General features: G+C 45.1%; 5 protein-coding genes across 5 annotated transcripts; 4 read left to right on the top strand and 1 right to left on the bottom strand.

The window, feature by feature from the left end:
• Positions 1-195: 195 nt before the first annotated feature.
• On the bottom strand, positions 196-2,138 carry N7478_012920 (uncharacterized protein; the record flags this gene model as incomplete). The annotated part of the gene is made up of 7 exons (XM_056929130.1): positions 196-666; positions 730-1,064; positions 1,125-1,148; positions 1,211-1,671; positions 1,727-1,840; positions 1,905-1,975; positions 2,031-2,138. 7 exons carry the CDS (start codon positions 2,136-2,138, stop codon positions 196-198), a joined length of 1,584 nt encoding a protein of 527 aa, XP_056772492.1.
• Positions 2,139-2,617: 479 nt separating this feature from the next.
• Positions 2,618-4,330, top strand: N7478_012919 (uncharacterized protein; the record flags this gene model as incomplete). The annotated part of the gene is made up of 1 exon (XM_056929129.1): positions 2,618-4,330. One exon carries the CDS (start codon positions 2,618-2,620, stop codon positions 4,328-4,330), a length of 1,713 nt encoding a protein of 570 aa, XP_056772491.1.
• A 734-nt stretch (positions 4,331-5,064) lies between these two features.
• On the top strand, positions 5,065-6,168 carry N7478_012918 (arylamine N-acetyltransferase family protein; the record flags this gene model as incomplete). The annotated part of the gene is made up of 2 exons (XM_056929128.1): positions 5,065-5,501; positions 5,619-6,168. The coding sequence occupies 2 exons, from the start codon at positions 5,065-5,067 to the stop codon at positions 6,166-6,168; spliced, it is 987 nt and encodes a 328-aa protein (XP_056772490.1).
• Positions 6,169-7,435: 1,267 nt separating this feature from the next.
• N7478_012917 (uncharacterized protein) lies at positions 7,436-10,663 on the top strand (the record flags this gene model as incomplete). Its single annotated transcript, XM_056929127.1, has 8 exons — positions 7,436-7,615; positions 7,728-7,885; positions 7,937-8,126; positions 8,207-8,349; positions 8,409-8,843; positions 9,510-9,580; positions 9,663-9,853; positions 9,905-10,663. 8 exons carry the CDS (start codon positions 7,436-7,438, stop codon positions 10,661-10,663), a joined length of 2,127 nt encoding a protein of 708 aa, XP_056772489.1.
• Positions 10,664-13,085: 2,422 nt separating this feature from the next.
• On the top strand, positions 13,086-15,144 carry N7478_012916 (uncharacterized protein; the record flags this gene model as incomplete). The annotated part of the gene is made up of 5 exons (XM_056929126.1): positions 13,086-14,020; positions 14,069-14,285; positions 14,318-14,412; positions 14,469-14,786; positions 14,856-15,144. The coding sequence occupies 5 exons, from the start codon at positions 13,086-13,088 to the stop codon at positions 15,142-15,144; spliced, it is 1,854 nt and encodes a 617-aa protein (XP_056772488.1).
• Positions 15,145-15,715: the final 571 nt, after the last annotated feature.

The raw sequence follows: 15,715 nt of genomic DNA, 5'->3' as shown, positions 1-15,715 counted from the left end.
AAACACATAGCAAAGAGCTCCGAAGTCCCGATCCAAAAGATTAATGAATAAATGATTGTGATACAAGCTTCAAACCTACTTGTGAGAAGTTGCGCTTTTCCCTCTGCCAGTACCAACTAACTTTACAAAATTTAAACTCATATATACTATTTATGATACAGCCAGTAATGGTGAGACTTGCGCGGCACCAGATACTCACTCCTGGGAGGAAATGGTGTACTGCTCTTCTGAACTACCCACACCAGCCTCAATAATAGGGCCGTTGTAGATCTTCCTCCCGTAGATCAAGTACCAACCAAGACCAAGGAAGAACTCGCCTGAAAACACAACGATAGACCAGTTCATGTTAACCGGAGTAACTGGAAGTCCCTGGGGGAAGAAAGAGAAGAAGATAGCAATAGTCAGGAAGATGATTGCTGCGATGTTGATGGGAATTCCCCATCGGCCTAGGGTCCATGGACCGTAGGCTACCTTTTCTCCCTTGACTTTCTTCATGAACATGAGCACAATTGCAATTTCATATGAAGCGAAAAGACCGGCTGTAGTCAATGAGATCATGGCGTTGAACGCCGCACTTGAAGGAATGTTGATGATACAGATAATGCCTGTAATGACTGCACAAAGGAGAACTGCACGGATTGGGAGGTCCGAGCCAGTGATTTTCAACTGGTGAAGTATTGAAAATTAGTAAATGGTCATATTTGAGCGTGGGGATAGGTTGGATCATACATGAGTGATGTGGGAGAGGAAGTCCGAGAACGGGAGACCCTTGTCTCGCGCAAAGGCCCAGGTGAGACGGGATGATGATGCTAAGAATCCGAAAGAAGCACAGATAACGAGGGCGGCGGGGATGGCGGCCATCACGGTTGCTCCAGCGTGAGATTTGGTCGCGGCGTAAAAAACTTCGATATAGCTGTACCCAGTGTCGGAGCCCAAGGCGGCGTCGACATCGCCGATGCAAAATAGGAAGGTGACAACGATGGCAAATCCAAGTGTACCGTTGAGCAAGATTGTGCCGATCATACACCAGGGCACAGTAACTGAAGCGTTGATGACTTCCTCAGCTATAGAAGTGTGTTAGTAAATGGAGATTTTCGAGTAATGAAACAACGATAAGTCCTTACCCATGTGACAGGGACCATCATAACCTAGAGTAAAATGTTAGTTAAAACATGCATGAGTAATTGTAGCAGTTGGGGAGATATCATACCGATAAAGGGGAGGTTGGTTCCCATAAGACCAATCAACCAAACCAAGCCGTTGCTTGACCAACCTGAATCATTTTGGAACGTAGCGAAGACATACGATGCGTCTTTGTGGGGGGCCAGATAAACAAGAGGAATCAAGACGGCGAAGAAGCCCATGATATGAAGGATCAAAATGAGACCTTCCACCTTAGGAAGAAGCTTTGCTCCTACGGAGTTGACAAGGACACAGACAACCAGACCGGCAAAGCACAACAAGGTTCCATGCCAGCGCTGGAGGTCATAGGAGGGGTAATTCAACACAAGAAGACCTTGTGTGACGGTTGCGCCGAAATAAACACCCACAGCTGTGTTGGCCCACCATCCGATCAAATCCAGCCATCCGGTCACCCAACTAAGGAAAACTGCCTGTCCCTTTGGTGCGAGCATTGACACCCAATGATATTGACCGGAGGAAGTAGGAGCCCTTGGGAGTGTTAGTCCTCTTAGAAATTTTGTACAACAGATGTGGGTCGACTTACATTGAGGCCATCTCGGCCAGAGAAGCCGCTGTCACGAGTGCACCGACCCAACAAAATAAGAATCCATAGAGGAGAGTTGCGGGTCCTCCATCAGCCATCGCGATTGCGTTACAGCTATCATGATATGTCAGTTATTTGTACTCAGAAATAAAAAGCGAAATTCCATAATAGAACTTACAAGAGAACTGCCTCCCAGGTACACATCATCGTTGTAGTAAATCCCAACATCGACAAGAAGCCGAAGTTTCGCTGTGCATACTTGTTAACCTCCAATTTGGCTCAAGATTTGTCCGAAGTAACTCACCTCGAAGCGTTGCTTCTTGCCAGCCCTGGCCATATCCTCATCATCGCGATCCTTGTAGCGCTTGGAGCTTAACTCCCGCACGGCTAGATTACCATCCTTAAAAACCATCTTCGCGGGCGTTTATTCTTGAACGGAGAATGTATATCACATCCAAATTGAAGGCAGCATGAGAAGAAGAGAGATTAAGAAAGAAAAAAAAAGCCAGGTATGCAAGGGGGGACAGTAGCCAGAACGGAAACAGAAAAGAGCCGAACAGAGACTACGCTTATCAGCTAGACTGCAGATGGACCCAATATGAGCAGCACGTTGAATGATTGGGGTGGTCGCTTGGCCTCGTGGCAAAAGAAGGTGCGCTTGCGAAGTTAAATCAAGTTAGTGCATGGAGAAAGGATTCTAGAATGGAAGATTGGCTGAGACACAATTTTAATTGATTAATCAATTATTAAATGAACCTCAATGAACTAGCCGTGCCGGAGGACACTAATCCGGCCACCCCGAATTAGTGTCCCCCACCGTAATGCAAAATATCACCGTAATGCAAAACACTTTCCCGCACGTCTTCTTCCCTCAATTATACATCCTTAACTATGGCCGATTTCTATGAAAATGAAGTATTTCGTATGGAAGAGGCTGTTGGATATGCCTCTACCCTCAAAAAGCCAAATTTGACGCAGATCGCGGAGGAATATGCTATTTCGTATTATACTCTGTACCGCCGAGTCCGTCAAAAATCAACGCCCAGAATTCAACGAAAACCACAAAATAAGGCTTTAAATGACGTCCAAGAGAAAGCTTTATCCTTCTGGATTCGATCATTGGATGAAGCTTTTATCCCTCCGACACCAAATATTATAGAACAGTGGGCAAATCTGACTCTTGCCCGATCGGGAACATCAGACCGAACAGTCGGAAAAAACTGGGTTTATCGCTTTATTCAACGTTTCCCGGATGTTGATTTTGAGATGAGACGACAGAAGGTTATAGATTCAAAAAGAATGAGCCACGAAGATGTTGCTATTCTAGAACATTGGTATGATTTATTAGACAAAATTCTTGATGGTGTACCAGAAAGGCTTGTCTATAATTTTGATGAAACTGGCTTCCAATTGGGCCAAGGACAAACTCAGAAAGTCTTTACACGTCATAAAACAAAGATTCCACGTCTTGCCGGTGAAGAACATGGAGAGCGAGTTACTGTCGCAGAATGTATTGCGGCTGATGGTTGGAGAATGGAACCCCTCGTTATCTTTAAAGGACGCCATCAAATGGAGGCTTGGTATGATACCAAATTACCTGAGGAGTGGATGACTGCAACTACTGAGAAAGGCTATATGGTTGATGAACTTGCTGTGCTTTGGATCAAAGAATTTGACCGTCAAACGCAGCATCGCGTTAAGCAAGGCGAGCAAAGAATTCTTTTAGTTGATGGCTGTGGCTCACATCTGACATTTGAATTCTTAAACTCTGCTGAAAAAGCTGGTATCAAGATCTTTGGTTTTCCACCAAATAAGACAAATTATATTCAACCTTTGGATGGTAAGCCATTTTTGGCTTATAAGGCTTATTTTCGTCAACAAAATAACCTCATTTCACAGTGGGGTGGGGGTCTTACAGCAAACAAAAACTCATTTCTCGAAGACCTTATGGGCTTTAGAGATAAAGCTTTGACACAGAGAGTTTGCCGAAATGCGTTTCGAGAACGAGGAATTTATCCAGTCAATGCTAAAATTGTCTGTCAAAAACTGGAAGATGCCCTTCCTCCTATCCCAGATATATCAATTGATCTTCGGGATCAAAAAACACCATCACCACCACTGGAAAATATACTATCTTCAAGTCTAGAGAATACACCTTCAAAGACTACAGAAGACGTCCAGAAACGCCGCAAAAAACTAGCTCCCTTAATGGAATTAGATAGTATTACACCTCGGCAAAAACGGACGTTAGATCAAATACTTACAGAGATGGATTTCCACGTTCAGGCGATTCAAAACGCATCTTCTACGATCGCAAAAATAGCCCAAATCCAGGCCCCACGGGCTAAAAAATCTACCAAACGGCGATTATTAAACCTCAAAGATGATGGAATTTTACGTGTTAAAGATGCAAATCGATCTATTGCTGAGCGACGTGCTAAGGAAGATGAAAAAGAGGATAGACGGGTGGCCAAAGATTTTAAAAAACGCTTTGGATTTGAACCTTCTCGACCCTCAACAGATAAATCACCTATTGTGTCTTCTACGCCGATTCTTGGAGATAATGGTGATATAATTGCATATCAAGATTCATTTAGTATTTAGTTTAAAAATTGATGTTTTGTTGCGTGTTTTGCATTACGGTGATATTTTGCATTACGGTGGGGGACACTAATTCGGGGTGGCCGAATTAGTGGCCGACGGCACGGCTAGCACCCATTGTGCTCGTACTCCGGAATGGGACAATGGACAATTGGACAATGAACAAGGAGACAGAGGGGGGGGGGGACGGAACACAGTTCATTGCACATTGCGCTAAGCAATGCACGGCGGGGCTAGTGTCCAGCCATGAGACGCCTTGGTCCTGAAAGTTTCCCACTAATGTTTTAGTCGACGGGAATTCCTTGGAATCGTTGCATTGGCTTTCTCCCGTATGCATCGTCGCAGGCTAAGACTGCTGGGCAGTCAGAAGGATCCACCCGCGGGTCAAAATGTCGATACCCCCGGCTTTCCTAGCCCATTGGGGGCCCGAGAATGGAGGGGCGAAGGAGACAAAGACAATCCATGTACTTTGACTCTAGCGTGCTGCAATATTGAGGGGGGTACAGAGAAGTGGTCGGGAATTCGGCAATTCCGAAACTCTATAGCAGTTCAAGGCCTTTAGACATTTTTCGACTCATTTGCATTTTAACCAGAGTCGCCCAATCAACTTGCAACCGATATTCAATCCTGATCGTGATTCATTCAATTGAGCATTGTCTTTTCCTTTTAGCTTGAAACTCTTTTTGCCACCTATTTTCCTTGCAATCTGCACAATTGCTTCTAATATCTTCGAAAATATGAGCTTTACGGTTGATTGGTCTCAACGTCCCACTTACTCCCCCGAGCAATTGAACAGATATTTCGATCGAATCAATCTTCCAGCAAAGTACCGGGAGTCATCAATCGTTCAGAATGGTGTAAGTAATGAAAAAGAGGCCTCTCTTTCTTTCTTGAAGGTACTGGAGCGGTATCAAGTGGCAGCAGTGCCATTCGAAAATCTCAATTTGCATTACTCGGTACAACGCCACATTTCCATAGATGCCCAGAAGCTTTTCGAGAAAATTGTGGATAACAAATCCGAGAGGGGAGGATACTGTATGGAGAACAGTACCCTTTTTGGAACCGTCTTGCGAAGCCTGGGCTACCAAGTTACCTCGGTCGGGGGAAGAGTCAATGAGGCTGCACAGCCAATGTCGGCTTCAAAGAACTGGAGGGGCCCCAAATACGATGGATGGTACGACTACGACCGAAGATCCCTCTTTCCCTGCATAGAACATAGAAACCTTCCATGAGATCCTATACAAGCAGGAAATATCAACCAGCGAATCTTCACTGATCAGTCTTTTTACAGGAACCACATGGTTAACCTTGTTACTATCGGCGAGCAAAAGTACCTGATAGATGTGGGGTTTGGATCCAATGGACCACACCAGCCTGTGCCATTAACGAAGGATTTCGAGTTCCACAACGTGGGTGACCAGTCTGGACGCCTGCGCCACGGGCCAATCACCCAACATACCAGCAAGACTCAGCCTCTTTGGCAATATGAGATTCAGAATGGGGGCGGAGACTGGATCCCCGCTTATTGTTTCACGGAGACAGAGTTTCTTCCCGAGGACTTCACCATGATGAACTACTATATGAGCACTAGCCGAGACAGTTGGTTTACTTTCCATGTTGTTTGTGTTCGCATGCTCCTGGATGAGGCGGGTGAAAATGTTGTGGGCGACTTGACCCTGTTCAATAATTCATTGAAACGACGGATAGGGGCCACATCGGAAGTATTGCAGACATTGACATCTGATGAAGAGCGTGTGTCTGCATTGGAACAACTGTTTAATATCCACATTGAGCTGGCTGATAGAGACTGTATCCGCCACACCATTTCGGAGATTCTCTAGTTCTCTACGGAGGAGATTGTCTATGTATGGTAGGCAGACCCATCAATTCCATATTTTTTAGCTTGTTTTTAGCTTGTTTTTTTGCCCCCCCTCTGCGCCTCGCTTAAATCGTAGGTACATAGAGTGCACTCCCCTTTCGACTCTGTTAAGAGTTGATCAAGACTACCTAGTAACGCAAGCTGCAGCGGGTTAAGCCAATCAAATCTAAGTCTTGGTACACACGGGCCGCCAGATTTACAACGGATAGGCCCGCGGATCTCCACTGCTTGGCCCGGATGGATGTTTGAGCCCGCAAGTCCGACGGCGAATAGGCTAAAGACGACTGCAAAAAAGCTAATTCATCCTCACATGCTTCCTTCTGCAACATAAGAATACCTCTGTAGCTGAGAAAGTATTTTCGATCACGTCTAGAGTTTGTGAAGTGGGTCCCAAGCAGATCCTTCCACAAAGTTAGCATGAGAAAGTACAGACAGAGTAGTCGTAATCCTCCTAGTCCAATCGGGCCAGACCATTACAGCCGATACGCCCAGTGCTGATTTAACTTGCACAGGCCATAACGAACCATCGCCTCTCCCGTTTCCATAATAATCCGATCATTTCTTACGGCCGATGGGAAGTCAAAATATGCCCCCACGTATGAAAAATAATGATCAGCGTCGCAAACTTTGAAATTGTCCGTTTGCATGAACTTTCGAATCCCGGATTGAAACTCATGTTGGATTAGCTGCACCTAACGTTGCGCCATCAATCTCGTGCTAGTAAGTACGATGTACGAAGTAGATCGTTTAATATTCATATGTAACATGTATATTATAAAACTTCTGTACGGAGTAACCGGCGCTACTTCCGTATACCAATTAAAACCGGTTCAAGTATGCTACATTAAGTACGACCAGTGTTGAGGGATCGTGAATACCCCTGGAATGGGCCAGCCACTGTAAATGACCCGGATCCACTTAGCTTGTGGCCACGCTCCAGTTGAGCGTCCGTAGGCTCCAGCGGCACGGGTGTACATGAAGCTTAGTGAGAAACTCTCAAGCCCAGCGAAACTTTGTGGAAAAGAAAAATGGATTCTTGGGGCCAGAAGAACGCCAAGTATGGCCCCCCTTCTGTATCTACGGATGGTTCGATTGATCAGGAGTCTGGAAGACTAATACTACCGCACTAAATACTCTTGCATATTATCGGCTTCCCATAGCCCTTTTCTCTCCAAAATTTCATACAATTCAGCCTCAAATCTGTATGTGAACGAATACCAAGTGTCGCTATGGTCTTGCCTATACGGCTCCCCCGGTCAGGAGCCAACGCCGACCATGCGGACGGAATTGCCATCGCGACGCTCTACCTCTTGGTCATGATGATTATGGCTGTGTGGATACGACTGGCATTTCGATATTATATGCTTCGGTCCCTGCAATGGGATGATGGAATGGTTTCCATTGCTTTGGTAAGTTCACGGGTTGTCCATGACTGGTTGCCATCGTGTCTACTACTTGAAGCGGGGATCATGGGTGCTTTCTGGAGTTAATGTTGAAGTTAACATGGGGTTTAATATTTAGATCTTGGGTATCTCTCAGTCCGCAGTTGTGTTTACTGGAACGCAAAAGGGACTTGGAAAGCTTCAGTCCGAGATGTCTAAAGCCAGTTTTACCACGGTGGAAAAGGTAACCTGCTCTCGATCCATTTCGAGTCTACTTATGAACTTCCCACTTACAAGGTATATACTATTCTAGGACCTCTATTCATCTGACTTGTTATATGTTCTTAGCTTGAGCCTTGCGAAAGTATCCGTCTTGCAGTTTCTGGAAAAGCTCTGTGTTAACAAGCTCCACAAAACCATATGTCGCTGGTCGTCCCTCCTAGTGGTCGTATGGACTGTTCCCGTATTCTTCACGCTAGCTTTCAAATGCGGTGCATCAAGTCCCTGGGATACAGAAAACGGGCATTGCATCAACGTTGTGAGTTTGGATATCTGTCCTTGGTCAGATTTAATCACCACAAAGCCACATATACTGATCAAGTCATTCATTCGACGCAGTTCGATTTCTGGGCCGCTATATCCCCAATCGACATCGCCACCGAGCTAGTGATTTGCATTCTCCCAATGTACATCGTGAAGCCAGTCCAGGTATCATTCAGTAAAAAGGTCACCGTTATTGTCGCATTCGTGTTCCGCGCCTCGTATGTTCAAAATTCCAACGTCTAGGCCTCTCTACTACATGATCTGATTTATTATACAGTGTTATAGTCACTACCATCGTGCGTCTCATCTTTATGAAGAGAGCCAAATCTCTTGCAGATATGAATGACGACGCCTTCGCAACCAGCATAATGACTCAACTCACCCTCTGCGTCAGCCTCATGACCGCATGCATCCCTTGTTTAAAACCCTTCCTCGACGCCTTCGATAGCGGAATGCTTAACGTCTCCCTACACAAACGACTTGGTGGAGGATACAGCAATTCATACGGTGCTGCAAACGCAAACTCATACGCACTGGGTAGTATGAATCGAGGTGCAAAGGAGTCCACTACTCGCTCACAATATATGGAAGATGAGATTGAGGGTCTAGGAAGCTCAGCAGCTGCTTTCGCTGTTACGGCACCTGTCAGGCCTGCACATGGGACTGGTTCTATGGCAATACAGAGAACAGATCAATGGAGTGTTAGGTGCGAGTATGTGGATCAAAAAAGTGGCGAGTCTGTAGATGAGACAGAGATATCCGATGATCGAGGGAGTCGAGGCAGTCGAGGGAGAAATTCACCGTTGTAAACTTGGGAATAGACGCCGGTGGAGTTCAAGTTATCTTTTCGGTCATTTTAGTTCATCCTTTTCCGCATAAAATTCATGTCTTCCAAGATTGTGGCGGTTCTTAATGGTCTTTTCAACATATCCCTACATGTTTGTTTGCTCATGTGTGGCTCGGGCTGCTCGGCGAGATTCTTGATTTTGTTAAAATCAATATTGGCTAATTGTTTGATGGATGTTTGTTGCGTGTGAAGGTAGCTACGTATGTCCACGTTGTTGCCATGGCTCCACGTGACCCACCCGTCCCGCGCCTTAAATTTCTCCGCATATAACAGGATAGCCTCGGCGTGCGGAGAATGACCCTCTTATGCCCTTGCTCGTTTATCCTCGGTAATGCGTATATCATCACTCTCGCTTTTTCCAAGGCTCCTTGGAATAGTTTTGGGAACTACATCAAAGATCTTTTCAAATATTCCTTTTCTGTGCTCTACTCAAAAAACTAGAGAAATGAGTGTTCGATTTGCGTCCACTGTCTCGCGTCTTCACCCCGCAGCGGGCCTCCGCCACCAGTCGCTCACTACTAATTTGTCAAGCCCAGTCAGAACATTCACAACAACACAGCACCGCGATGCAACATGGGGATTCATTGGTCTAGGCCAGATGGGTATGTCAATTGAAGGATGTCATCGTGTACTCCTTGTCTGTTCATACCCTTAGATCGGGACCCGGAATTGACATGAAACCAGGCTTCAACATGGCCAAAAACTTACGCGCTAAAATTCCTCCGACCGATACACTGATTGTGCGTGATGTCAATGAAGAAGCATCTCAGCGCTTTGTTGCAGAGAATACAGAGAGCTACCGGGGCGCTGGTACCTCAACGTCGGAACATCAAGTTCAGATTGCCGAGAATGCTCGTGAACTTGCAGAGAAGTCGGTCAGTATGGCACAGAAGAACCTTGCGTTGCTTGCCTTATACTCAGTTTAGCTAATGAGTTCAAATGATGCAAAGTCTGTGATTGTCACCAGCCTCCCCGAATCGAAACACGTTGTTGAAGTGTTCCATTCGATTCTCAAATCTGGAAAGCTGCCGGCAGTCGAACAGGAGCGTCTGTTCATTGATACCTCCACCATAGATCCCGTCACATCCAAAGATATTGCCAATGCAATTCATAGCACCCAGGCTGGCCGATTCGTCGACGCTCCTGTTTCTGGGGGCGTGGTCGGCGCCCGAGCAGGCACACTCTCCTTCATGTTTGGGGCCACTTCACACACGACAGAGTTCCTTGATCGAGTCAAGGGTGTTCTATCATTGATGGGCAAGAGGATGTGGCACCTGGGTGAGCCAGGCGCTGGTGTCTCGGGGAAACTTGCTAATAACTACATTTTGGCTATCAATAACATTGCCACGGCTGAGGCAATGAACCTCGGTGTACGATGGGGGTTGGAGCCAAAATCACTAGCGGAGATGATCAATTCCTCCACAGGGCGGTGCTGGCCGTCAGAAATTAATAATCCTGTTCCTGGCGTGGTTGAGACAGCGCCTGCGTCACGCGATTATCAAGGCGGATTTGGCGTGAGCCTGATGCATAAGGACTTACGACTGGCTCTCGAAGCTGCAGAGAAGTCTGATACTCCTTTGGAACTTGGTAATCAAGCCCGTGAAGTCTATTCTGCTGTTGAGAAAGCCCATCGTGGTAAAGATTTCTCGGTTGTCTACCGATGGTTACAGGAGAAGTCTCAATAGGTTCTCCGACTATTGTTTGAAATTTCATAGATTGTTACCCCACCAACATCTAATTTATATATCTACTTCCCAGTGCACTACGCTACTACGCTACTACCTTTTTACATTATATATTTTATACTAAAAATTCTAATATTTTAAAGTGTAATCTTGGCAAAACTTGCTAAATTTCCCCCTATTCTTCCGAACAGCTTCTACACGCTCATATGTATATATTTTTTACTAACGCATCAATTTTCTCTTGTCCTAAATCCTAATACGCTTTTTAGATACATTTTTTTAAAGTATTCCTAACTATTTTTACCTCTTCCCATACCAAATAACTCTAGGAAAAGCCTCTTAATTCGATGTTTTAATATACCCTAGACCGGTTTAATAGGACTAAGATCGGGTAAGTAAGACGGCCAATCTTTAATATAAATTCCGTACTCTTTAAACCAATCTTAACTTATTTTGGCCATATAAATCTTAACAGTATCTTGTTAAAAGACTTTACCAGGCTTATAAACATTAGGAAGACCTTCTTTAAGAGCATCTAGATAAGAATTAGTTATATAACCTTATTTTGAGCTATTCTCCCTCTCCTTCCTTTCCATTATTACTAAATCCGATCGTCCACCAATCCAAATTACAACCCAAACTATCTAAGAAATATCTTCAATGTAGACTTTGTTATTCACTAGATCTAGCCGATAAGATTTATCCCTAAATCGATAGCAATACTAGTTAGAAGTAGCAGGAACTCTTATTATAGAACATTTATCCGGGAAGATCTAATTGTCAATGTCTTCAGACCGAAATTCTAACTTCCATTCTACTACAAACTTCTTCCGAACCTTAGCCAACTCCTCTCCGATCGGGATTCTAATCTTTATTTGTCTTTTTTTGAAGTTCGAAGGGCTTTAAAATCCAACGGAGAGCTGACTTACTAGGATTACCTTCTATAGTTGTACTGAGTTGTCTCTACGAGAGAAAGGGCTCTCGGCGAGTAATAAAAAAATATCTGACAGCGAGCTTGATTATCAAATTTAATAGGCTAGCTACTGAGAACTTTTGATTTAAGTATTATATTGTTTTGCCAACGTTTGATTATGTTGTAAATTATTTTGCGGGAGCACTGGAATTCTGCGGCTAACTCAGTTTATGATTTACCAATTTTATAGGAACTTACAATTGCTGCTCTTTGCTCAGTAGTTAACTCAGCATTTTTTCTACTGTTTCCGCTAATCTCCTGGCCAAATAAGGCCATTGGGTACTGTAGGAGGGAAAAATAAATAGGGGTTGTTGGCATAGTGATATTGAAGTGGGGCATATGGGAACAGACTTAAAGCACACATTGGTATATGGTATATTGAGTTAGGCTTTTATCATTTCTTAGTATTGAACGCTCATACTCTAAAACTGAGGTCTATCTAGAAAATCATATTTGACGATGTACAGCTACTCTTCATCCAACGTAGTGAATGTCCACGGGAAGGCATTGCAAGAAGACTAGTGGACGAAGAGCAAAGTCTTAGTATGAGCATAATAAGTCTCAACTACTTACAAGTGCCATTCTCTTCTTCATTTCATCCTTTTTCTTTTCATCATCTCTCATCTCATTTATTGCAATCTTCCCACACTTTTATTTCCATTCTCATTCTCATTCTCATTATCATTTCCATTCGCATTTCCATCTTCTATCCTCTGGTCTTCTTCCAGTCTTCAGTGTTTCCCATATACTCAGTTCATCGCACCTGCTCTTCCTGAAGAACCTTGCGCTCTTTCCTCAACCCCAGCTCATCGTCTTCATCCCCCTCAATCCTTTTTCTCCCATTGCATGATTCCCCCTCCATCTTTTATTCGGAAACTCATCATCCTTGTCGAGCTTCAGAATCAAAAGGCTTACCATCTCTTCTTGTGTGTCCATTGTCCCTCATCGCCCGGGAGGTTTCATCGCTCCTCGTGGCCAGTCATCTTATCGCAACCACCCAAGCCTTGTCAAATCATTCACCTCTTTTCCACATACCAGCCATTTCGGCTCTTGTACTCATTCAAACGGGGCAAATCCATTCTACGAGGGAGTCCAAGCGAGTCACTGCCCGTCACCTGTTTTATTTCCCCCAAGCATAGCTGGGGGTGTAACAAGGTCCATCAGCGGGGAGAGACAGTTTCGCTTACAACTTCTAGAATCACTGGCTGGTCTTGCAAGACATTGACGGAGTTCGCGACCACCAGTTTAGTGATTCCAAGCTTTTTATTTCACTTTCACTTTTCCCAAGAAGTAGTCGAGCTTCTTCTCAGGTGAGCAATTTCCTCATCAATTGGTCTTGAGTATAGCCTGGTCATGTCCTCAAATCAACGTTGTGACTGTGCTTCATGAATACTGCTTCAGAGGTGTTGCTGATATGAGGTATAGGACATTGCTTTTTACAAGGCCAGAATGCACCCACAGGCCACCCAGGGCACCAACACTTCGAAGAGCTCGGGAACCAGCTCTACTATCCAAAATGGCCAATACCACCAAGATCCGCGTACAGTCTACGCCCAAATGTATCCACAGGGTATGAACATCTGCGCCCAAAACGATAGTGTGCTAACTTTGTCTCAAATGTTTGCAGGCATGAATCCTCAAAACTACCGTCCCAAATTTGGGCCAAAGAATACGACACCTATCACGATGAACGGCATGGACTGGTCAAACAATACCCACACCTCCTACAACAGCCCTTTGATCCTGGTACCCAACTCCGGGGTCTTGGGCGGCGTTCAACAGCTTCCCTCATTTGTTCCTGGCTCGATGAATGGCCAGACTGACCAGATGAACCAGTATCAGTATTTCCCGACTGGTGTATATCAAAACCTTAACTCTGTGGTGCCTGGTGGGTACTCATCCTGGCCCTATACAATGAACTATGATATACAAGACAAGTCAGCTGCATGGATGTCAGTTGACGGCCAGAAAGGATCGCAAGCCGAAGGCGCTACTCCCATGCAATACTATCCCACCACCCTCATTTCCGGCCTAGACGGCACCAGTATGCCACCTTATACGTGTGGCACCATGTTCCCAAATTTCGGCTCACTTTCACTGCCATTTCAAATGATGAAAACCACAAATGGCTACGTGGTACAAGACTTAGATGCATTGACGCAGCAGGAACCTGCAATTCCCCGTGCTGTGCCAGCCATGTGGACCAATCCATCTGAGATGACGCTCGCTAAGTGCCTCGAGAATCGTGAAGGTATCACCAATGTCTACATTCGAGGCTTTCTCCCGGAAACCACAGATGACCTTCTTCATTCCTACGCCGCTCGATTTGGAAACATTGAGCGCTGCAAGGCAATTGTCGATTTAGACACGGGACTTTGCAAGGGGTACCATCAAGTCTGATCAAAGCAACTGCATCGTAACCACGCTAACAGATCGCTTAGCTTCGGGTTTGTTCAATACTACAATTTCGAGTCTTGCGAAAACTGCATTCGCGGGTTTTTCTATCTCGGTTACCAAGCAAGCTTCGCTCAGAAGTCCCGAAACTCTCGTCTCAAGGATCTGGAGGACAGATCGTCCACCAATGTATATTGTACCAATATCCCCATCGATTGGACCGAAGCGGCGAGTCTTTACTGGGTTTACTGCTTGGTATGTTTGCAGACTGACGTTGGTTTTTCTAGGATTTGCGTCGTCACTTTGAACCCTACAATGTTGTATCTGAGAAGATAAGTCGAGATGAGAAGACGGGTGTGAGCAAGGAAGTGGGCTTCGCACGGTACGAGAGCAGACCCTGGACTTTTGATTGAGCTGTCTCATGCTAAGAACGTGAAGTTTCGAATCCCGCGATATTGCTGAAAGAGTTTTATCCGAGTTCCACAATCTCACAAAGGATAACGACGTGAAGTTGCTTCTTCGTTTTGCAGACACCAAAGCTCAAAAGATGCTCAAGCAGCAGAGCAACGAGCGCCGTGCATACCGCGCAGGGGAATATAACTATTCCGTTGAAGTGGTGCAAGGCTCAACCCCATCACCTTCTCTACAACGCCTTCAGCAGACGAGCTCCCACATGACCCCTAACTCACAGGGAAGCTTCGGCTCTCCAGCTGGAATAGGCTCCAACTGGACCCCAGCTACTTCGATATCTCCCACGTATGTGCCTTTACGGATCTTTATACCATCATAAGGATAGTCTCGTGTGTGCGCTAACAAGTGATTTAGATACGGCTTGATGAAAAACACTAGTAGCGGCGCACGACATGCCTCGTTGTCCTCTCGCAGTCTTAATGCAATCGAGAATACACCTGTGTATCGCCGCACCTTTCAAACGTGTCGCTCCATGACAGACATTTCAGGTGGCTCATCTAAGACAGTCGTACCTCCATCTCCCGACCTTGAACCTCGATCGTACATGTCAAGTCCCCGAAAAGAAAACATCAAGGCGGGATCTATGTCGCCGATCCCCTCACGGATGGATATTATGATTTCCACCCCTCGCTCCTGCTCCTGAGCTGCTTTCGAGCTGCTATGTAAGCTGAGTTTCGTAAGAGGTTTCGTGTTTCCATGATAAACTTTGTCGTTTGCTATTCGATCTTCTGACTCGTGTCATGATTTTACCTTTGCAGAATGCACTATGATGTATGTTTTCGAGTCCAATTTTTTTCCGTGTGGGTTTCTGTTTTTTTCTACCCTCTCTGTTCCGTTTGACAAGCTTATGTTTGATGGTCTTTGTATCGCTCCAATTTCTACTGTACTCCCATGTTGCCCATATGTTACCACGTACTAGGAATATGCAATTCGTGATGGCTGCAGGGATTTTCTGTTTCTTCGTTTCTTCCTCTTCTTCCTTCTCTTATTCTTTCCCCCTTATTATTTCCTCTCGGTTTTCTCCTGCTCTCCTGCCATTCTTTTATATGATAAAGTATGTTTTCTGTGGTATCTGTTCACGATGCATGTTCTACAGCAGATTCAAAGTGTTCTTGCAGCCCGAGGCTGTATGGTTTAAAATATGATATAGTCGATCAATGAAAATCATCAGACATCCTGGAAATTACAAGGAGGAGCGCAATGTATGAAGGGAC

The sequence above is a fragment of the Penicillium angulare genome (assembly GCF_028827245.1).
Source record: "Penicillium angulare strain IBT 27051 chromosome Unknown utg000012l_segment0_segment0, whole genome shotgun sequence".
In the NCBI taxonomy this organism is placed as follows: domain Eukaryota; kingdom Fungi; phylum Ascomycota; class Eurotiomycetes; order Eurotiales; family Aspergillaceae; genus Penicillium; species Penicillium angulare.
The sequence above is the reverse complement of the archived record's forward strand: the minus strand, read 5'-3'. Positions and strand labels throughout refer to the sequence as shown.